Source organism: Corythoichthys intestinalis, chromosome 11 (genome assembly GCF_030265065.1).
Source record: "Corythoichthys intestinalis isolate RoL2023-P3 chromosome 11, ASM3026506v1, whole genome shotgun sequence".
NCBI classification, from domain to species: Eukaryota; Metazoa; Chordata; class Actinopteri; order Syngnathiformes; family Syngnathidae; genus Corythoichthys; species Corythoichthys intestinalis.
Window position 1 is genome coordinate 8,159,079 of NC_080405.1, and position 24,883 is coordinate 8,183,961.

The 24,883-nt window shown below is 39.7% G+C and overlaps 2 protein-coding genes across 3 annotated transcripts in view; one reads left to right on the forward strand and one right to left on the reverse strand.

The window, feature by feature from the left end:
* LOC130924457 (uncharacterized) overlaps positions 1-12,728 on the reverse strand; it is a 37,146-nt gene extending 24,418 nt beyond the window's left edge. The window contains exons 1-2 of one of the 2 annotated variants that reach the window (XM_057851055.1): positions 12,591-12,728; positions 12,240-12,294 (exon numbers count right to left, since the gene is read on the reverse strand). In XM_057851055.1, coding sequence (XP_057707038.1) covers positions 12,240-12,291 — 52 coding nt within the window. In that variant the 5' untranslated portion in view covers positions 12,292-12,294; positions 12,591-12,728. The remainder of the gene's footprint in view (positions 1-12,239; positions 12,295-12,590) is intronic. The other variant, XM_057851056.1, reaches the window with a different exon arrangement.
* An 8,839-nt stretch (positions 12,729-21,567) lies between these two features.
* LOC130924167 (uncharacterized) overlaps positions 21,568-24,883 on the forward strand; it is a 34,780-nt gene continuing 31,464 nt past the window's right edge. Inside the window, exons 1-2 of the mRNA XM_057850570.1 lie at positions 21,568-21,659; positions 21,753-21,795. Of these exons, the coding sequence (XP_057706553.1) occupies positions 21,756-21,795 (40 nt within the window). The 5' untranslated portion in view covers positions 21,568-21,659; positions 21,753-21,755. The remainder of the gene's footprint in view (positions 21,660-21,752; positions 21,796-24,883) is intronic.

The following is a 24,883-nucleotide window of genomic DNA, read 5'->3' on the forward strand; positions in this document are numbered from 1 at the left end:
GGATTTTATGCAGAAATGTGAAAAATTCCAAAAGGTTCAAATACTTTTTCATATCACTGTAGATGAGGGCTTTCAGTTATGATTAAGGACGTCAAAAGAAGTTGAGCATCCATAAAATTTCGCAATTATTGCAGGTGAGGGTTATTAGCTTTTTCAGTACCATTGACGATGATAGACGTCCAATCATGTGGCTCTTTTCATCCTACAGTTCAGAATTTAAATGAGTTTGTCACTTGTAGACTTCCATTTCATTCCATTTCAAATGCACTGGACGTCCAGTGCTGTCAATGGCAATAGTTAGTGAACTTGAACCAGAAATTCAAAACAACACATCAGTTCATCCCCGAAATATGTCTGCTTTTTCTTTCTTAGTATTTACATTCGCAAAAACCAAAAAGCTTAGAGCAGTGTTTTTCAACCTTTTTTGAATCACGACACGTTTTTACATTGAAAAAAATCTCACGTCAAACCACAAACCAAAAATGTTACAAAATAATTTTCTGTACTGTATATTTAATTATAAAATAATTTCTCAGTATGTATACTTACTCAGTGGGAGCCTGTTTAGATGAACACAAAGTTTATATCCTTATTCTTCAACAGCTATCAGCCTTTCTCGGTTTTTATTTATTTATTTTTATAGCAGTTAGGCTTAAAAAAGCTCAGAATTATCAGACGGGGGACTTGAACAATGTCTTTAACCACATCTGGGCCGAGCATCTTGCAGACAATGGCTTTGCAGTCAGGTAGTATTAATGTCTGTCACGGTGTGGGACTTTTTGGATTTAGCATCAAGTTCAGCAACAAGGTAACTTGGCTTTGAGGGCTTTCTCATTTACCTTTGTAGTTTTTATCAGAAAAGTTGCCCGTTTCTCTGTGTTTTCACGAAGGCGAACAAAATAGTCCATCGACTTGTTTTGAAGCTACGGGTGTTTCGTTTGAAGATGATGTTTAAACTTGCATGGAACCATGGCGCTGTTGGATAGCTGCTCGTGTAGCGTTCAAGAACTGCTCGGATTTCTAGCCATTAGCCATTGTCCTCAACAATGTGTTGGAATAAAACATAGGGGAGGATTGACGGTCGTCACATAAGGATAAAATAGAAAGGACACTTTGAGTATATCGACACATGACTAGTCTAACCAAATAATGTGCAGTAGACGTGCTGGGGTCCACATTGTCGCGGACAGCAAGGTCGCTGATGGCTAGAAATCCGAGCAGCTCTTGAACGCGACACAAGAAATACCTCGCTCATTTGCACACGACCGAGAACTTTCTACCAACTCCTTTCTTCCTTCCTACTGCAACTCTGCCCGATGACGTAAAAGAAAAAGAAAAAAAAAAAACATATATATATATATATATATATATACATATACAGTGGGGAGAACAAATATTTGATACACAGTCAATGGGAAAACCCATTGGCAGTGTATCAAATACTTGTTTTCCCCACTGTACATATACACACATATATATATATATATATATATATATATATATATATATATACTCACCGGCCACAGGTACACATGTCCAATTGCTCGTTAACACTTAATTTCTAATCAGCCAATCACATGAGGCATGTAGACATGGTTTAAGACAATCTCCTGCAGTTCAAACCGAGCATCAGTATGGGTAAGAAAGGTGATTTGAGTGACTTTGAACGTGGCATGGTTGTTGGTGCCAGATGGGCTTGTCTGAGTATTTCAGAAACTGCTGATCTAATGGGATTTTCACGCACACACATCTTTAGGGTTTACAGAGAATGGTCCGAAAAAGAAAAAATATCCAGTGGGCGGCCGTTCTGTGGGCGGAAATGCCTTGTTGATGCCAGAGGTCAGAGGAGAATGGCCAGACTGGTTCGAGCTGATAGAAAGGCAACAGTGACTCAAATAACCACCCGTTACAACCAAGGTAGGCAGAAGAGCATCTCTGAACGCACAGTACATCCAACTTTGAGGCAGATGGGCTACAGCAGCAGAAGACCACGCCGGGTGCCACTCCTTTCAGCTAAGAACAGGAAACTGAGGCTGCAATTTGCACAAGCTCATCGAAATTGGACAATAGAAGATTGGAAAAACGTTGCCTGGTCTGATGAGTCTTGATTTCTGCTGCGACATTTGGATGGTAGGGTCAGAATTTGGCGCCAACAACATGAAAGCATGGATCCGTCCTGCCTTGTATCAACGGTTCAGGCTGGTGGTGGAGGTGTAATGGTGTGGGGAATATTTTCTTGGCACTCTTTGCGCCCCTTGGTACCAATTGAGCATCGTTGGAACGCCACAGCCTACCTGAGTATTGTTGCTGACCATGTCCATCCCTTTATGACCATAATGTACCCAACTTCTGATGGCTACTTTCAGTAGGATAATGCGCCATGTCATAAAGCTGGAATCATCTCAGACTGGTTTGTTGAACATGAAAATGAGTTCACTGTACTCAAATGGCCTCCACAGTCAGCAGATCTCAATCCAATAGAGCATCTTTGGGATGTGGTGGAACAGGAGATTCGCATCATGGATGTGCAGCCGACAAATCTGCACCAACTGTGTGATGCCATCATGTCAATATGGAACAAACTCTCTGAGGAATGCTTCCAGCAACTTGTTGAATCTATGCCACGAAGAATTGAGGCAGTTCTGAAGGCAAAAGGGGGTCCAACCCGTTACTAGCATGGTGTACCTAATAAAGTGGCCGGTGAGTGTATATAATATATTTATATGGCGGAAAACACAGACAAGGCTGAAAAAGCAGTTTCTGCTCTTGCACCTCTACTCTTTAAAATATACTTCTGTATTTTAAGCCAAAAGAACTGTTGTGTTTGATAGAACAAAATGTCTATATGCTGCCATAGCAGATTCATGGCGCATTAAGCCCACGAACTATTTTTAATTTTTCCGTTTTACCCTGGAAGCCCCCGTTTTCAGATGTCGCGCAATCGTTTTTGTTTCAACTTAGCAATAAAATGAAGGTATGTAATCGTATTTATTATTCGAAATGTCTGTCATTTTTAGCTTAGAATCATTAATTGATGTCTAATATTTAGTTATAGAAAAAAAAAAAAAACGACTTTCAAAAATTATTCACTGGCATATTTTAAACTCTTAAACAAATTATGTCACAATGAAATTATTGCCGTCTGTAAAACAGTCACGGATATCTACCTCATAACTATCGGTTATTTGTATTTGTTTTGTTACCTTCGCATTTTATCCGATATGTTAGATGATAAATAATGGATCCAAGCAAAGAAAAAATGGGGGGAATAAAACGTTTCAAAGGGTAAATATATGAAAAAGAAAATCTAAACCACACCTTGATGTCTGCGATTTCTGCATCGCGACCCTTGTTATATTACCATGTTTCACCCATAAAATCCCCCCAAAATCCAGCTGTGGCCATTCACAGCTGTGTCTTGACACTCGGTGATACATGCTACATGGAGTTTCTGGATCGAAACAATGTAAGTACGCGATAATATCTCGTTAAAGTCATGGCGTCTGTAATTCTGCTCTCGCGTGCTCTCACCTCCAGATAGGGTTTTGCTGTTTAAAAATTTTTTTTTTTAAATCAAATGCCCTCCTGTTCAAAATTGTTCTTCCCCCAGAAAATTGAGATTTTAAGCTTTCCAAAGATGTATCACACATGCATATCGGACAATTTTGAAAGTTGGCCAAATTGGGGGTCTTAGAGCGAAACTTCAAGTCACCCGAGTGTTTTCCGCCATATATATATGCGACATTGGATGATTTCTCGCGGCACAACTGGCGATCTCTCACGGCACACGTGCCGTGGCACACCTGTTGAAAACACTGGCTTAGAGCACCTGATATTTCCAGGCAGTTTCCACCCAAGTACTAAACAAGCCCAACCCTGCTTAGCTTCCAAGATCTGACGAGATCAAGCTTTCTCAGGCTAGTATGGCCGTAAGCTGACCATGATTTTAAACAGTACCTTTTTGGAAAAGAAATTACCTTTTTCGATCAACAGCTTTAGTAAATTAAGCGCACTTGGATAGTTACGGATTTTGCACCTTCCTTGTATCATTCCGTTATCCTGTGCAGGTTAATGCAGCAATGACATGCACACAATAGTGCGAGCGAAAGATATGTCCCGATCGCATACTTTTTGCACCCGAGTCCAGTCACCTGATTTTGAGAATCTGCCAAGACCGAGTCCTGATCCGATTATTTGAACAAAAGTTCCAAACATGTTACATTAATGTATTATTTATTTACAGTACTCCCTCTTCTGCTTTTTCCGGGAGTGTTGCATAGTATAAAATGTACAGTTGTACCTCTACCTACGAAATCAATTGGTTCTGGAAGTAGTTTCTTAACCTGAAAATTCTGTAAGTAGATGCGTTTTCCATGTCAATGCCCTAATCCATTTTTCATGGTAAATGGTGTTATACCTATATAGCGCTTTTGCACCTTTCAAGGCACTTTACACTATCTCGCCATCTACCAACTGGTGACGTAGCACCAGGAGCAACGTGGGGTTCAGTATCTTGCTCAAGGACACTTAGACGAGTTCATCAGGGCGGAGAATCGAACCCACAACCTCTGGTTTGGGGGACAACTACTCAACCACTGAGCCACTCCACCCCACGCATGCTTAAAAATACATCAAAACAAGTATCAAATTTGTGCATAAATTAAAAAAAAAAACAAGAATAAAGAATAAAAGTTAATACACTCAAGTAAAGCTGTCAGAACACGAGGGGTGGGATACCGACATACAGATACAGTAGAGGTTCCTCTTAGCCCTTTGGATGCCAGGAATGCTAGGCAATAGCCAATAGCAGGGCAGCTATAAGTATGTTACGTTCAGTTTTGCCTTTTATATCCTGAAATTTCTTTTGTAACGAGGCATTATTTTCCCCTTGAGGTGTGTCTTAACCTGAAAATTCTGTATGTAGAGACGTTCGTAAGTAGGGTTACCACTGTATGGATTATTTACTCTAACTGGGTATGTGCACTCAAAAAAATGAAAAATGATAATTATGCAAGAACCTTATTTCAAGTGTTTTCAGACATGGGTTTTAAGTAACTATAAATTTATGTAGTTAAATGAAAAATGCCTAAATGAATTAAGTGACTTAATAAACTACTTAAACAAGTTAATTCCCATTCAAACCTTTTACAATCAAAATATTTAACCACCTTTTGTCTTCTTACAATAGGAGTGTTAATTTTAAATATTCATTGTGGTGTTGTTAATATTCTGGATGCGTAGGGGAACCTAGTGCAGAACATGGGCCTAACTGGCAATTGTACCCTATTGTTGCGCTCGTGAGAGGTAACAGAGGGATTTTTGCATCCCTTAAAGTGCGAACAACAGGAGAAAAAAAAAGTTTAAATAGGATTATTATGTGAATTAGAATCATATTTTGTGACGATTCGACTATATATAAAAATTTAGCAAAGCGCAGATGACGAGAAATTAGTCACGGTTAGCCACGCCTACCACTATAGGGCTCTAGTGTCCATAAACAGGTGGATGACGTCAGCGGAGTAACGATTTCATTTGATTTAGTATGCAGCCCATTGAGGGGGAATTATTCACAATGAAGAAAACGCGACGAAGAGAGCCGCAAAATGTCATTGTTTCAGTCTTTCTACTCCAATATTTTTACAGGATATTCTTTTTATCCAAGTATTTTTCCCCAATGGCTAAATAAATGGCTTGAGAAGGACCAGTCAGCCCGTTGAGGGGGAATTATTCAGAACGAGGAAAACGCGACAAAGAGAGCTGCAAAATGTCATTGTTTCAGTCTCTCTACTTCAACATTTTTACAGGATATTCTTTTTATCCAAGTATTTTCCCCAATTCCTAAATAAATGGCATGGTCATGACATAACAGTCTTGTGCTAAATGGAATATGACATAATAAAAATGCATTTATTCAGGACGACATGGCAAAATTACTCCATAATGGCCAAAACTGTTGACTTCACCTTTACTGTCGCACCTCCCGAACAATATTTTATGACACCTAAACCGGGCTTATGTCATTTCTCTTCCCCGGCTTCGGAGAGTGTAAACAAACCAAAAGGCGTGACAGCTAGCCGACATGCTAACCCGAACCGAGTGATGTTTCAAAGTCTTCGAAGCGGAAAATCGCACATAACTTGCCCGGATCATTTCACATGACGACTGGGTTGTCGATTGTCTTCGCCGATCGGCAAACCCCCCGGCAGAGAGCAATTTACAGCTCGTTCCCCGGAGGAGGGCGGCTGCAGTTGTTGTGCAGCTAACGTGCAGCTAATGTACATGAGGAGAGCTTTTTACATGCCTATCCATGATCAAACGTAAGTAGTCCTTTATTTAAATAAAGTTTGTAGTGTTTACTTTGTAATCGCTGTATTCGCGGCTATTTTTAACACAAAGTTGCAATTTCTGATCAGTTGGAAAATTTGACAGAACACCGGGCACACCAAGAGGGCTCGCCCGGCGGTGGGATGTGCGACAAGCCGCCGGTCGTTTGCCAAGGGGACAAGGAGCATGTCAGCCACAAAATGCAATGATCCCAGTATTTGACATAATACAAAACACGATGTTTACTCACTTCCTCGTAAGTCCCATGGTCCCACAGTAGTAAGGCTTGTTATGGCCAATATCCATCCGTGAATGGGAACCTTTTGAAACTCCAAAAAGGCGCACACGCCTCTCCCTCATAAAGCAAGATTTTTCTGCAGCCGTTTGGCTGGCGTGGTGTGAAAAATCAATGTATTAATCCGCAAAATCAGCTGTATCCTTAGTCCTTCTCATACAACAGTATGGCTGTATAGTGAAGAGGACTCCTTCCTCCGTACGCGTCACAGCGCCCTCTTTCTCAACTCGAGACTGTTGCCGGAAGTCACTCATTTTCAAGGCACGGTATTCAAATAACTAAATAAATGTAGCGATTGCTTCCACACACATCCATGCGGTCCATTTCATTCAGGAGCATAAAATACTGCGTGTATTATGACATAAACATGCTTTTTCGTATCACAGGCACTTTAAGTAAGCATAGAATTCAGGCTCACTATTATGTGTTTTAGCAACCAACGACACACCGCCTATTTACAGACAACACTACTTACAGTCGTGGTGTCACTTCACCCACAAATCTTTGCAACTGCTTTGTTTTCTGAAACAAGCACTTAAACTGGGTGTGGCTGATTAACTCTGCTTGGACATCAGGGGCGTCACTAGGTTTTAAGAACAGGGGGCTTAGCCCCCAGGAGTTACAATGGATGCAAGTGAACGTAGCGTACAAGCACAAAAACACACAGCTAACAAAGACCGATAATTATATATATATACACAAATATTAAACGTTTTTAGTTCATAATTCAAAAAAAGTACATAATTCTACACATGGCCATTCATAGTTTTATTGCATTGAGTGAGAATTTACAATGTAAATAGTCATGAAAATAAAGAAAACGCACGAATGAGAAAGTGTGTCCCAACTTTCTGGCAACTTCATAGTGAATATGTCAGCATGTTTTTGCTTTGTTTTGTTTTTGTTTTTTATAAATAAAACACCAAATTATTATAGGCCTACCGACGCCACTGTTGTACATTCATTCATTTTCCATGCCGCTTTTCCTCACGAGGGTCGCGGAGGTGCTGGAGCCTATCCCAGCTAACTACGGGCAGTAGGCAGGGGACACCCTGAACTGGTTGCCAGCCAATCGCAGGGCACAAGGAGACATACAACCATTCACGCACACACTCATACCTACGGACAATTTAGAGTGTTCAATCAGCCCACCATGCATGTTTTTGGGATGTGGGAGGAAACCGGAGTTCCCGAAGGAAACCCACGCAGGCACGGGGAGAACATGCAAACTCCACACAGGAAGGCCGAAGCCCGGGATTGAACCCTTGATCTCAGAACTGTGAGGCAGACGTGCTAACCACTCAGCCACCGTGCCGCCACTATTGTACATTTAACCCCCAAATCAACACCGATCAACCAAAATAATTTACACTAAAAAATCAACTCCACAGATTTTGCTGTGTACGGCAACCTCAGAGGGACAAAAGTCATACAAAATATGCAATCACGTTACATATTAAGCAATGCTTTTTTTTCTAAGTGTTTTAATCGACTCTCTTACCTGATAAATACAACAATAGGTTCTGTAATTTGTAAAAACACAAAGCTCATATGTAAATACAATGAACAAAACCTATTTAAAATTTAATGTTATTTCATTTAATCACGTTACGCACATATTTCATTTAATCACGTTACACATATGTTAAGGAATTAATAAACGTTTTAATTGACTCTTACATTATTAATACAACAATGTATACCGTGAAGTTTACAAACGCAAAGCTAATTTGTATATACTGTACATTGAAAAACACCTATTTAAAAGTTAAAATCATTGACTACATAATATATTGACGGGACAAGGGGAGCGCGACCGATAAATAGGGGGCCTACATTTTTGGAGAGGCCGTCAAAGCTGACTGAGTGGAATCACAGACAAAGCTTTTTTTGTTGAAAATTCTTGAATAAACACTTAAATCCCTGAATTCTTTATAGATATGGATGTAAAACAGCCTCGATTCTTGGTTAAAAGCAAAAAACCCGTGCAGTTAGCATTTATTTTATGTAGATATGTTGAAGTACAATGCTAGTCTGTTACTAAATGTAGCTTGCGGCTGCCTGATGTAAATAGAGCTTTTCCGGTGACAATTCTTGTGAATAAATCCTCAAATCCCCGAATTCCTTATAGATATGGACACAAAACAGTCTTGATTCTTGGTTAAAAGCGGGAAAAAAAAAAAAAAACATGAAGTTAGCATTTATTTTACGTATGTCAAAGTACAATGCTAGTCTGTTAGTGAATGTAGCTAGCGGCCGCCTGATATAAACAGAGCTTTTCCGATGGACATTCTTGTGAATAAATGCTTAAATATCCGAATTTATTATAGATATGGCCGTAAAATAGTCTCGATTCTAGGTAAAAGCAAAAAAAAAAAAGTGCAGTTAGCATTTATTTTACGTAAATATTACAAACTATGATGCCAGAGCAGTAGCGGCTAATTTTCCCCATTGATTTTTCTCACGTTTCAAAATGCATGCATGGTACAAAAAATATAATAATTAACTTGAATCCTCGAACAAATCACTCCTGAGACAATCCTTCATGTTTGTATGCGCGGTACAGCTTTCGTACTTTTTTTCGACAGAAATCCGGCGTTAGATCGCTGCATGCCTGTGTTTGTGAATAGCTCCCCTTGATGTGGGCGGCCCCCGACTTGAATGCGAGGTGCAGTGCATGACCGCGCAGACCCGTCAATACATTATGAAGTCTATGTTAAAATCACGTTACGTATATATTGAGCAATGCTTATTCATCAGTGTTTTAATTGACTCTCTTACATGATAAATACAACAATAGATTCAGCAAGGGCATAGGTTTGGTCTCAACATTGGTAGGGATGATATAAGAGCATAACCTGCATGTACACTTATTGCTGGGGACGGGACATTTATAAGACCAAACAGATTGGGTGAACGGGGGTCTGGGATACACTTCTCACTAATAGGAACCTATGTAATTGATAGGCAAAATGATCAATGCAAAATAAATCTGGACTGACTTATACTAACTTTCAAATGTATTAGATCAAGTGATACAGCGTTCAATTCTAACCTTTGTTTTCAAAAACTACTAAAAAAAAACATTTTGAAAACTTCCAGAATAAATGTCTAGATTGTTGTTGCTGTTGTTGGTTAGCAAATTTAAATTGCAATATTTGAACATAATTTAAATTATATTAACATACACAATAATCACTTAACTATCCAGGAATGCAAAAAATAAACAATTGTTTTAAGACCACTCAACATTGTCTGTCTAAATATATTAAGTATAACTGAAAAATCATCTTAGTTAGGGAATACCAAAAATAAATAAAAATGGAACCTTCCTTCAAGTAAAACGCTACTGCTTTGGCCATAAACGCAACCAAACTCAACAAAAAAATGAAAGCTCCTTTCGGCTGCTTTAAGGCGACATAAATAAAATTAAAATAAATATTGGGAAGAAGGGGACACTTCTCTCTAAGCAGCTTCCTACTCGAGTTTTGCAGGTTAGCAAATTCACACGGTTTAATGTTATGCTAACAACAAATGCAGGTCGGACTTTCAGTCGCAAAATTAGTGTCTGATGCCGGTCGGACTTTCAGTCGCAAAATTACTGGTGTGTTCCACACCTACACAACATTGACGTCTTTTTACATTACTTACAGTGGTTGCTGCTGCTGCTGCTGGGTGTCATGTCATCAGCCAATCAAACACGTGTTTGAGGGGAAAAAATGGACTGGCACATTCAGCAAGTGAAAAGGGGTGAATGTCAGTCTGAACATAATGACGTAATTCACTTAATAATGGTGCGGTCAATTCAACATGTGGAAAGACAATATAAATTACCTATAGACCCCACTCACATTACGTCACAACCACGCCTCCGCGCCATATTGTCCGTCAGCTCGTCGTGTTTACGCATTACCGCTACGTAAATTCCTCCTATTATGGCGTGTTTTTCTGCTCGTTAACATTAATAATCAAAATGGTGAAGGCCTGTGTGGCGGTTGGTTGCAGTAACAGAGAAGATAGACGGAGAGACTTGAAGTTCTACTGTATTCCGAGAGACCCGGAGAGGAGAGCAAGATGGACTGCTGCAATTCGACGAGAAAACTGGGCACCAAACGATCACCACAGACTATGTAGTCGTCATTTTATACCTGGTAAGATGCATTTAATATATATTTAGAGGGTTTTGGGATGACAACCACAATTAAGATCATTGCGAGGCTATCGCCGACAACATACAGTTTCAAATTCAAGATGTTTATTTCTTCCGCCATCATTATTTTTTATAATATTTTTTATATTTTTATAATATTTTTATAATAAGTAATATTTAGCTGGTACCAAGTGAAAGAAGCTGGCCTCATCAACGGATCATCAGTTAAACAGGGGTGTCCAAACTGATTGCAAAGGGGGCCAGATTTGGTGTGGTAAAAATGTGGGGGCTACCTTGGCTGATTTACGTAGAACAATATATTTAAATAATTTTTAGCAAGCCCTTCTGTGTGTCAACTTTTTTTTTTATTGATTGTCGCCATTTTAGAAAATTGAAAGTAAAGGGTCACACGGGGTAATGTTGCTTAGAGTGCTGCTCTTAAAGTTTTTCAAAGTTTCGTGAGAATAGGCTGAGTTTCTGTGGACAAGATAGTTGTAGATATCAGGGTAGCAGATGTCAGGCAGAGACGGCGAAGACAGCGGGTCAAAAAATATTGATTTAGGCATCAAATATGGATCTGGCGAATGGATAGACTGAAGCTTTTCCACATAACGCCTTTTATGAAACGCATCCAATGAGTTTACAGCGTCTGAAAGCACCGGGGCTTCCATGAATTGCACTATAAATTGCACGACAAATTGAAACCATTGAGAATACGGATAAACAATGACAGACAATATGGTGGCCGGATACAGCGACACGTCATTGTGTGACGTTGGTGAGTGGGGTCTATATACCTGAAGTCATTATATAGTGCAAATAAGGTTGCTTAAAAGTTGGTGGGGACAATTTGAGTATCCTGAAAAGTTGGTAGTGTTATGTCCCTACCGTCCCTATGCAAACCTACGCCCTTGGGATTCAGTAATGTGTAAAAACACAAAACTAATGTGTGATGAATGTTCAATGAAAAACACCTATTTAAAAGTTAAAATAGTGCATGTGCATTTTTTTGTGTTTCTTAGAGAGCAGTCAAATCTATTTTAAGTCAAATATACACAGTATATACTGTCTAAACTGTAAATCCAATTACTAATTACCATTAGTCTCAAATTAGTAGCATTTTATATGCACTGTAAACAAGCCAAAGTTATTTGATGGCATGTCAAAATGTTATACTCCTTGACTCTCAATCAGCCTCCCAAACTTTATTGGGCCAAGACACATATTTTACAAGCTTAAAAGGGGATGAATGTGTTCGATTATGTTCCTTCTTCCAACTAATGTAAAAACATTTAGTTTCTCACTATAAATGATAAAATATTGGTGCCACAGCACAAGGGTTGGGAGTCGTTAATCTAGGGCAATTTATTAATGATAGCTATCCTAATTCGCCTTCAGTTTAAGCAAACGCTAACAGGTGCACAATGAGAGATCCCCTTCAGCAAGCATGATGATTACAGGATAACTCACCCACAGCAAGAGGGAGGCTGCAGAGCCCTGCGAGCAAGATGCAGGGGGACATCTCCTATAGGACAAACAAGAACAGGTTGAATTATCTACAAAGAAGTAACAATGCATACAAACACTACAGCATCCATCACAACTCATGTAGTAATCATGCTGCCAGATAGCGATCCTCCACGCACACCTGCATACATCGAGCAAGGTGAAGCAAATATGTCTAACAGGCGTCAGTGACGTGACGGCCTGATAGCTGATGACGCCCCGCTCACATAAACCATGTCCAACGATTCCGTGGATGATCACTTATTGATTATCTATACGTCAACAGGGTTTGAACTCAAACCAGCCCGAACTCACCTGCAGAATACGCGGGAAGCGAGTCCACGGGAAGATATTTGGGAATGTTTTACATGAATGAGGATAAACGAATATAAACGTAGATCCGCAGCACGCACGCGCAGTGGCTCGCTCCTGTTATTTATGGCAATGTGTCGGTTATATTCTCAAATGGTTTATACGCCAAATAAACCGCGCACGTCGTGACGTCGTTCGGCTCGAGGATACTGATGTACGCTCTTTGCGCAAACACTTTGCACGCTTACGAACGGCGCGGTCCATCCCTCGTTGCCTGCAGGGTTTTACGCCAACACTGAGCTTGATTGCAAAGGCCCATAAGAATAAAGAAATAAATAAAATCTCATCCTGATACTGCCAAACCAACAAAAGCTCCACATTTACAAGACCAGACGAAATTAGATCGCCATCAACTTGAGGCTTTAACAAAAGAATGTGTAATAACCATCTTTTCCCCTTCATGTCACTACTAATGTATGCTATACATAAGTGTTAAATTATTACTGTATAAGTAATTACCAATGTCCAACCAAAAGTATTAGCACTCCTGCAATTCTGTTAGATAATGCTCACTTTCTCCCAGAAAATGATTGCAATTACAAATGCTTTGGTAGTAATATCTTCGTTTATTTTGCTTGCAATGAAAAACATAAAACAGGAAAAAATTTAAATCATGATCATTTTATACAAAACTCCATGGGCCGGACAAAAGTATTGGCACCCTTTGAAAAATCATGTGATGCTTCTCTAATTTGTGTAATTAACAGCACCTGGTACTTACCTGTGGCACATAACAGGTGCTGGCAATGACTAAATTGTACTTGCAGCCAGTTAAAATGGATTAAAGTTGACTCAACCTCTGTCTTGTGACCTTGGGTGTACCACATTGAGCATGGAGAAAAAAAAGAAGACCAACGAACTGTCAGAGGACTTGAGAAGCAAAATTGTGAGGAAACATGGGTAATCTCAAGGTTACAAGTCCATCTCCAAAGACCTGAATGTTCCTGTGTCTACCGTGCGCAGTGTCATCAATAAGTGTAAAGCCCATGGCACCGTGGCTAACCTCCTTAGATGTGGACGGAAAAGAAAAGTTTACGAGAGATTTCAACGAAAGATTGTGCGGCTGGTGGATAAAGAACCTCGACTAACATCCAAACAAGTTCAAGCTGTCCTCCAGTCCGAGGGTGAAACAGTGTCAACCCGTACGATCCGTCAGCGTCTGAATGAAAAGGGACTCTATGGTAGGATACCCAGGAAGGACCCCACTTCTGACCCAGAGACATAAAAAAGCCAGGTTGGAGTTTGCCAAAACTTACCTGAGGAAGCCAAAAACGTTTTGGAATAATGTTCTCTGGTCAGATAAGAAAAAAAGTAGAGCTTTTTGGGAAAAGGCATCAACGTAGAGTTTACAGGGGGAAAAATGAGGCATTCAAAGAAAAGAACACAATCCCCACAGTCAAACATGGCAGAGGTTCCCTGATGTTTTGGAGTTGCTTCTGGCAATGGACTTTTTGACCTTCTCTTATTTAGACTTCTGCAATCTAAATAAATGAAGATATTACTACCAATGCATTTGTGATTGCAATCATTTTCTGGGAGAAACTGAGCATTAGCGGGGGTGCCAATACTTTTGGCCAGCAGTGTACAAGCAACACAGGTACCAATAAAAGTCCATGCGCTGTGTGCACTGTCCGTGCATGCCCTCTACTGACAAAATACTAAACTAAAGAAGGCTGCTCTCTACTGGTTAACTCCAATTATAATCCCGCAATTAATTAACCAATCAACCTTTATACAAAAAAAATAGAAAAAATCGGACTCTGAGGATTGAGGCACATGCTAAATAACTACCAAGTTTTAAGACGATCGGTTTTCATGGATAAGAGTAGTGCTGGACTTCAAAGTTCACAAAGTCCACAACAACACTGAATATCATTGTAATGGATATGTGAATAATAGATATGTGAATAAAACAAATCTATAAACTCATAATGTATGATCCGACCACCCTTATACAGTATTAAATTCCTTATACGATCATTATGGGCTTTTTCAGTGAACAAGTTTAAATAAACTACGACTGCTTGGCATGCTCCCAAAATTTCTATCTTATCAGTCAAGAAACATGATAAGCACACCCAAAGATCAAGGCTGCTCTCTAATGGCTAACCCAGAACCAACCAGTAACAATAAGTCTGCAATTAATTAAATGAACTAATCACGTTATAAATATAATCTCAGAGTGATATTCGATAACAGGCTTAACTTTGAAAAACAAATAAGTTCTGTTGTAAGAGCAAGTTTTTTCCAACTCCGTCTCTTAGCAAAAGTGAAGCCTTTTCTTAGTCGCCACGACCTTGAAAAAGCAATTCACGCTTTTATAGACCCTACCCACCGACGTCATAAAACCACGTGCTCGCTGTATGGTTCCGCCCACTTGTCCGTCATTTTGTCTCTGTATTAGCATTGGTTTCAATTGATCGAGGAATTTAAAATGCATTTCATGGAAGACCCGGTGCTTTCTGATGCCGTAAACTCACTGGATGTGTTGCATAAAAGGCGTTATGTGGAAAAGCTTCGTTCTATACAGTCGCCAGATCCATATTTGATGCCTAAATCGATGATTTTTGACCGGCTGCCTTCGCCGTCTCTGCCTGACCCTGATATTTACAACTATCTTGTCCACACAAAATCAGCCTATTCTCACGAAAGTTTGAAAAACTTTAAGAGCTTGGAGGCTTATAAATGCTACGTTGCTGGTTGGGTGAAACAGGTCCTCGTACACGAAAATTCGGCAGGAATCTTGTGCTCGGAAGGTGAGTTACGAAATTTTCAATTCAAAATCTTTTGTTCTTGCTAACATCCACTGTCAAGTCTAATGTATTTCATGTCATTTGTCAATGGAGCTAGGGCTTTTAATGTTTATATGGTTTAGCGATAGCACTCTCACTACATACATACGTGTATGTTGTCGGCGATTAGCCTAGCAATGATCTTAATTGTGGTTGTCAGCCCAAAACCCTCTAAATATATATTAAATGCATCTTACCAGATATAAAATGACTACTACATAATCTGTGGTAATCGTTTGGAGCCCAGTTTTCTCGTCGAATTGCAGCAGCCCATCTCGCTCTCTCCTCTCCGTGTCTCTCGGAATCCGGTAGAACTTCAAGTCTCTCCGTCTATCTTCTCTGTTATTGCAACCGACCGCCACACACGCCTTCACCATTTTGATTATTAATGTTAACGAGCAGAAAAACACGCCGTAAATAGGAGGAATGTACGTAGCCGTAACAGGTCAACACGATGTGTTGACGGACAAGTGGGCGGCACCAGTCAGGAGAGCGGAGTTGTGACGTCACGTGGGTAGGGTCTATAAGCTCAAGGCTGGACTACTGCAATGCACTTTATGTTGGCCTCCCCAAGTCCTCGATTTCTCGGCTGCAACTTGTTCAAAATGCTGCTGCTCGATTTTTAACAGGTACACCTAGACGTGAGCATATTACGCCTGTGCTATCATCACTCCACTGGCTTCCAGTCCATTTTAGAATTGATTTTAAACTTTTACTGTTTGTTTTCAATTCTATTAATGGCCAGGCTCCATCTTATTTATCGGAAATTTAAACTTTTCATAACTCTGGCAGGACTCTTCGCTCGACCGGCCAGCTTCTTTTAGATGTTCCGAGGTCAAAACATAAACACTAGGGAGACCGATCCTTTGCGGTTGCTGCCCCGAGGCTGTGGAATAGCCTTCCCCCCGAAATCCGCACCACCACGGATGTAGGTCTTTTTAAGTCTCGGCTAAAAACGCACCTTTTTAGACTCACCTTTCACACAGATTAGGATAGCCTGGTTTTATTTGCTTAAGGTTCTTTTTAAATGTCCTTGGATTTTATCGGTTTTATTGTTGTATTTGTTGGACTTTTATCGCGATGCGCCGTCTTTGTTGTATTTTTAGGGCCCGAGCGCACTTAGTGCGAAGGCCCTATTGGAATGCAAAGGATTTTTTTTTTTTTTCATGGCAAATGAAAATGGCCAATTTGAAGGCCTGAACATGCTCAAAAACTCACCAAATTTTGCACATACATGCGGCTTCGTGTAAATTTCGATAATTTAGCAACGTTACGAAAAAATGGCACAAAATGGCTCAGTGGCGCCCCCTTAAAATTTTAAAAATGCCTTTCCTTTGATGTTTTCCAACATAGAGCGATGAAATTTGGGGAGTCGATAGGTTGTCTAAAACTGCCTCAAAAAGTATGTAGGACCCATATTCCAAACCCAACAGGAAATCGGGTATTTAGGATTGAATGTTGAAAAACATGCCATTTTATTCGAAAACCAGGGTGCACGTTTGAAACCATTTCGCCGAGGCAGTTAGTTGGACCCTCCTCAGAATTGGTCAGACTGTTAAAGACACATATCAGATGTTAGGTTATGAAAATGGTGAGTTTTCATTCACGGGCCTGACCTGGGCGGGGTACCAAAGTCGGGCGTTTTTTTGGCAACACGCCAATTAAGTAAATGAGTAATTACTTCCTCATACAAGGTGCAATCCTTTTCATATCTGGCATGCATGTGAGGTGTCCCAGCCTAAACACGACTACATTGAAATATTACGCATTAGGCCTGGCGCCCCCTAGTGTGAGCAGGACACACCTTTTTTTACGAGCAAGGCTCCTCCTCCTCGGGAAAGTAATCAATTGATCAGGGGAGCCTTAAGATATGTGTTCAGGTATCTGATGAAAAAATATTGAGTTTTCGTTGAAGCGGCGGTGTCCAAACAGGAACGTGAAAAGACCCTCAACATTTTTTCTCAAAATGGCCAATTTGAAGGTCTTAACATGCTCGAAAACTCACCAAAATTTGCATTAACATGCGGCTTCACGTATATTTCGAAGATTTAGCAGCGTTGCAAAAATATGTAATAAAATGGCTCAGTGGCGCCCCCTTGAATTTTTCAAAATGGCCTAACCTATTAGTTTTTTTCAACGTAGAATGATGAAATTTGGGGATTCGATACATTGTGCAAAACTGCTCCAAAAAGTCTCTTGCACTCATATTCCAAACCCAAGAGGAAATCGGGTATTTTGGATTGAATGTTGCAAAACATGCCATTTTTGTCACAAACCAACGTGCACGTTTGAGATCATTACGCCCAGGCAATTAGTTGGACCCTCCTCAAAATTGGTCAGACTGTTGATGACACATATGAGATTTTAGGTTAGGAAAATGGTGAGTTTTCATTCACAGGCCTGACCTGGGCGGGGTACCAAAGTCGAGCGTTTTTTTGGCAACGCGCCAATTCAGTAATTGACTAATAACTTCCTAATACAAGTTGCAATCTATCTTTCATATCTGCCATGCATGTGAGGTATCCCAGCGTGAACATGACCTTATTGACATATTACCCATTACGCCTGGCGCCCCCTAGTGGGAACAAGATACACACTTTTTTTTAACGAAAAAGGCTACTCCTTCTCGGGGAAAAAAATCTATTGACCTCGAACTTGCATCAGGGGAGCCTTACGACATGTGTTCAGGTGCCTGTTGAAAAATGTTGTTTCGTTGACGCAGAGGGGTCCAATAGGAATGTCTAAATGACCGTCATCATTTTGTCTCGCCACAAATTCTGAACATTCAGACATCCAATATGTATCTGCGCCAACCTTCCCCTGCTTGGTGAGAGTCTCACCCTCATGAGTCCTGTAGTGTTCATTTGTATCAAGCCTACAGCGCCAACTACTGGCAACAGAGAGTCACTCATTTTACTTATACATGTCCACTTCTTTTAAGGTTAACCATTGTACTTTCAAGACCCTTTTAAATACTACATTTTAAGGCCCATGTCCACATTTCTCTGTCTGTTGTCGTGACCACTCTTTCTTTGCCATTAAGGGAAAGTATACTTTTTCCCGGACTTGGCCAGATTAGAGGGGGACGATCTGCCACCGCCCCAACCTGCGTACGTCCGAATTGCGCCATACCGCGAGGGCCTGTTCAGTCCTGCTTGCAGGGATTTTTTTTCATGGCAAATGAAAATGGCCAATTTGAAGGCCTGAACATGCTCAAAAACTCACCAAATTTTGCACATACATGCGGCTTCGCGTAAATTTCGATAATTTAGCAATGTTACGAAAAAATGGAACAAAATGGCTCAGTGGCGCCACCTTTAAATTTTAAAAATGCCATTTCCTTTGATGTTTTTTAACGTAGAGCGATGAAATTTGGGGAGTGGATACGTTGTCCAGAACCGCTTCAAAAAGTCTGCAGCACCCATATTCCAAACTGAACAGGAAATCGGATATTTTGGATTGAATGTTGAAAAACATGGCATTTTCGTGGAAAACCAGCATGCACGTTTCAGACCATTGCGCCAAGCCAGTACGTTGGATCTTTCTCAAAATTGGTGTAAGTCTTCATGAGACATATGAGATATTAAGTTCTGAAAATGATGAGTTTTCATCCACGGGCCTGACCTGGGCGGGGTACCAAAGTCGGGTGTTTTTTTGGCAACGCGCCAATTTCAGTAAATGACTAATAACTTCCTGATACAAGGTGCAATCTTTTTCATATTTGGCATGCGTGTAAGGTGTCTTAACCTGAACATGACTGCATTGAAATATTACCCATTAAGCCTGGCGCCCCCTACTGGGAACAGGAAACTGCCTTTTTTACGAGAAAGGCTCCTCCTCCTTGGGAAAAAAATCAATTGCACTCAAACCTGCATCAGGAATGCCTTAAGACATGTGTTCAGGTATCTGATGAAAAAAATTGAGTTTTCGTTGAAGCGGCGGGGTCCAAACAGGAAAGTAAAAGGACCCTCGGCATTGTTTCTCAAAATGGCCAATTTCAAGGTCTGAACATGCTCGAAAACTCACCAAAATGTGCACATACATGCGGCTTCATGTAAATTTCATGAATTTAGCAACTTTGCCAAAAGATGTAATAAAATGGCTCAGTGGCGCCCCCTTCCGTGTTTAAAAAAGGCCTGTCCTATTAGTTTTTTTCGACGTAGAGTGATGAAATTTGGGGAGTGGATACGTTGTGCAAAACTGCTCCAAAAAGTCTCTTGCACCCATATTCCAAACCCAACAGGAAATTGGGTATTTTGGATTGAATATGGCAGCATATGCCATTTTAGTCAAAAACCAGCATGCACGTTTGAGACCATTACGCTGAGGCAGTAAGTTGAATGCTCCTCAAAATTGGTCAGACTGTCAGACACATATGAGATGTTAGGTTGTCAAAATGGTGACCATTTTTGACAACACGCCAATTCAGTAAATGACTAATAACTTCCTGATTGAAGGTGCAATCTTTTTCATATCAGGTATGCATGTGAGGTATTTCAGCCTGAACATAACCTTAGTGAAATATTACCCATTACGCCTGCCGACCCCTAGTGGGAACAGGAAACACCTTTTTTTTTTTTTTTTTTTTTTTTTTTTACGAGAAAGGCTCCTGCTTCTCCGGGAAAATAATCAATTGACCTCAAACCTGAATCAGGGGAGCCTTAAGAAATGTTTTCAGGTGCCTGATGAACAATTTTCTTTCGTTGAAGCAGAGGGGTCAAATAGGAAAGTCATAATGACCGTCGCCATTTTGTCTCGCCACTAATTCTGAACATTCACACATGCAACCTATCTGCCTGTATATTTTGTTTTATTTTTTCAAATGTCATTGTATAATATTTTCCTGCCTTTTATTTATCTTGAGCCATGTTTTGTTTTAAAGCACTTTGAGGGCCTTTCGGGTTTTGTAAAGGGCTATATAAATAAATTTGATTGATTGATTGAAATACAGTATATTTTAAATACAAACACTAAAAGGTACCATAGAAATTCTCTCATTTTTTAAATTAAAAAAATGAATAAATATCCTTTTTTTTTTTTATAGTCAATTATTTTACAGAATTTTTGAGTCCATTAATAGCAAATATTCTGCTATATTTTTCCACTTTAAAATTAATCTATGATTTTAATAAATAAATAAATAAACAAAAAAGGGGGATAAAGTTAAAATGTGCTTTTTTAAAAATGAAAAACAGGAAAATAATCAATATTCCATTCATTTTTTTTTTACAGTTAAAAGGGGGGAAACAGTAATCATCCTTTTTTTTTTTAAAAAAAAAAAAGTTATTTTTATATTGTAAAACGGAAATAAGCAGTAAATATTCACTTGTTTATTTTTTTACACAAAAAACATTTATTTTTTTAAAGGGAAAAGAAACAGTATATATTCTCTCAGTGAGACTGAGGACTACAGAAATTTTATTTTTTATTTGTTTTCGCAAGAAACATGAAATCGAACACACACCATTTACCTCAGCAAGCCGCCTAAATTGTCGCAACCCAATGTGTGAGTGTCATTGATGTGAGCGGCGCATGCGTAGTACATGCACAAGCTCGCCGTGCATGCGTTGATTTGCGACGTTTTTACGACAATTTGGGTATGAGATGTGTTTTTTAAAACAATGTTTATTAATATTTGATAATAATACTAGTACTAATCATAATGGCTGTAATTTTAGTTATTTTGAGGGAACAAGAAGTTTATGCTGCTATATAAGCTGTACACTGACTACTTTTACCTGTGGAATAGTCATATTTTAAGTATGCTTCCATTAAAAGATATAATTAAATTCCTGCAGAAGTGTAAGGGGTGTACTCAATTGTTCATATTATTCGAAAACGTATTCATAGTTTCATACGATACATGCGAGAACAATTTAACAAATTCACTTTGGGTTGCGACATATAACACTATTATTTTGTAAAATAAATACGTAAAATTAGATAAACGTCCTTCGGTTCTTCGTCCTTTGGTTGCAACTCATCGGTTCAAACTTCCATGAATACATAAAGTGATATTATAATATATAATATCAAATATGATCAAAATTTCTGATGAAAAATGATATATTAATACTATTATTGCACCATGTGATTCGAGTTTGCGTATGTTTTACGCAGGAGTGACGCCCACATGTGAGGAAAGCCTCGCCCAGTTTGTGTTTTCTTGACCGTAAAACACATTTTATTCGGTGCGAAAAAAGGTCTGTTTGATAACCGAGTAAGTACACGTTTCAGTTTAATTGCCATACCTCGCAGCAGTTTTGTATGTGTGCATTGAAGGATTCCTAGTCGCCGTGTTGTTTCTGTACAGGTCATGTTTCTCGCATTCCTACTGCTCCCATGTTTTCTCTGGGGTGAGTAAAAGCAGCTCTGTCACACACACTAGCAACAACACAAGGGCGCTACGATGGAGAACCCAACGACTGTTTGGCGACTAGTGCTACAATTATCAGAGTTATTAAAACGAAGTTAAATCTTACGAATGCGACTTAAGTAACATTGCTGCACCCAACTAGTTGGCATTCGTCAAACTGTCTCATATAGTAGTAGCTTCTCAATTCAAGCTAGTATCACCAAAACGCCTACTACTATGCCAATGTCACCCACGTATGTGCAAAAAGGTCGTAGGATTGTTCTAAAAAAATGTTCCAAATGAATTACCGTGATCCAGCTCCATCTACTGGCTTATTCGGAACCTGCAGGCAACCATTAATTTAGTTAATGTAATTGGTTTTATTTTATATGGTGCCATTTGGGCATAACAGATTGGACACTAACAGAGGGGACATTTTGTACCATAGTAAGCCCTCAGCCTAACTTTGCTTGTATAATAGTGCACATTGTTTTAAAAAAATAGTCATCAGACTTCATGTTCATTTTGGCAGATCCGGCAGCTCTCGTGCATATAAAATAATATAAAAATGTTGGGGGGGAAAGAAGGAGATGAGTCGTTGATGGCTTTCTCCACTTTATTGTAGCAACAATAAGAAAACAAAATAATAGCGGACTGCGGCCACATTCGACCGCAAAGTTTTGCTTCTCGCTCATCTCCCCCTCGCCTCCGACTACTCACAGCTCTCCAGTCCCAGCGTCTCTTAAACGGATCATGCATAGTGTCTTGTTATGAGCTTTTTGTTGACAAAGGTATCGAACACATGACGTGCTGACAACTTTGTTTCTTTATTAACACATGGAGCTAACAGTACGAACACAGCTTGGGGCTCTCGGCAGGCTGTGCGGAGCAATAGATAGAGCCTGTGCCTCTCTATCACACTCCCGCATCACGTGACCAAAACAAGAGTAACGTTGCGTGCACTTCAGGGTGCCTCGAAAAACATTATATCAGAATATTACACGCAGTTACGACATTACTATACTAAGGGCGTAACGGTACATGTAATAGTATTGAACCGTTTCAGTACATGGTAGTCTGTTTGGAATGGACACGTAATGAACGAGTTTCTGACATAATATAACCCTTACTTTTCGAGGCTGTGAGTCGATCGGGTTACAGTTTCTTTGTGTAGATTATATTTACTCCATCTTCTCTACTATAATGATGACCAACACGGTAGGACAGTCCAGAAACGTCAACGGCGCGACAACGTGGCCGCCGCAAGAACGCAGTGAAACGTGTTCGTTAGAGTCAATCAGCCAATGCACACCAGTCGCAGTGCGACCGCGTGTTAGATGCGTCCCAGAAGCGGCTTAACGCGACGCACGCGAAAAGAACGACAGAGTTGATTATTTGACGCGAGACGCGGCCCTCCTGTGTCAACACTACTAGCTAGGATCAGGCCGGAAGTCACTCGTGTAATAATATGGTGGATCAGGTCGATTTTTCAAAATAATATGCAATCGTAACTTAAATTTTGAGTCCGTCAGATCTCTTGAGTGGTAGATCGGGGCACAGTTGACTTGTCTTTGTTGATTTACGGCTGTCTTCTCTGCTATAATAATAACCAACACGGCCCCGTGTTCAATACAAAGCCCTCCTCCCACAACAAAACAAGTAGGAACTAATATTTACATAGGAACTAAAGTTGTACAACATAAAATATACAATATAAATGAATACTACATCACATTTGTAAAATATAAACACATAATAAAATTAATAATAGCCAATGTAAATAAAATAAATTGAAATGAGCTAAAAAGCCTGTAATTAAATAATAAGAATAATACACACGTCCTGCTTACACAATTAAATTTATTAATTTTTTGTGTGGCGCTTTAACTTGAGAAAATCCACCAATAAAGCTTTTGAAAACCGTTCATAAGAAGAAAAAAAAATGTTTCATTGAGGCATTTCATTTGTAAAATAATGTACATGTTAAAATCTTTGTCATTGGGATTGCTTTTCTCTTTAGCACAGGACTTCTTCTTTCTTTCAGAAAGAAAGCTGACCAAAACGCGGGGTCTGAAAGGCAAATTGTTGTTGGATTATCTTTAAATACCCACTGCTTTTTAAGCAAAATTCTAGCTTTGTATAGGCTAATGTTCCTATTGTTGAAAGCACAAAAGTGTGTAATAAACAACTAGCACATTTATATTTTGCTTTTTTTACTGTACCGAAAATGAACCGAACCGTGACCTCAAAACCGAGGTATGTACCGAACCGAGATTTTTGTGTACCGTTACACATTACAGTATAAAATAAAATAATAATGGTGCACTGAGAAGCTGGACCAACAAATCACACTCCTGACATTAAAAAAAAAAAAAAAAAAAAAACTTGAAATTTGTGGCATCTTGGGAGCAAGCAGCCAGGATCAAACGGTATTTCAACATGCCAAAAAGACTGTATTTACTGTCTTTTTCAAAAAGAAGGAAGATGGTTCAAGCACATAGAAAAGAAAGAAAAAAAAGAAAGTCCCACAGCATGGCAAGTGGGCATTTGCGTTTTGTTTTCAGCACCATTTTCTGCATAATGTAATGTCCGTAACTGTGTGCGGGCCCGTGAAGGGGCCATCGGACAGCAGAGTGGTGACGTAGCGGGAAGTGAGGAGAAGAGTGCGGCGTGAGAGCGAAGTTGGCGGTCGCATGTTGCAGCAGTCCGCTGTTATTTTTGTTATTTAACTGTTGCCACAATAAAGTGAAGGAAGCCATCATTCACTCCTCTCCTTTCTATTTCCCTATTCAGGCTATTACAATATGTTCCGGGACCTGTCCACGTGCTGTCATCCCTGCGCTGTCATATGTACTTTGTGTTCCGGCACCTTATGATTTAAAAATTAAGCACTGTTCCACAACAGTAGGCAGCTCTGCTTTGACAAAGTCATCAGTCATCTAGCCAAAAATCACACTTACTTTTTTGCAAATCCTTGATCATAAGCAGACCGGTTGAGGAAGCAGGCATCTTCGAAGTCCTTGTAGCAGAGAACACGACTCGATGATGGTGTGAAATTCATTCGCTTAGTGTGAACAAAAGATGTCCAT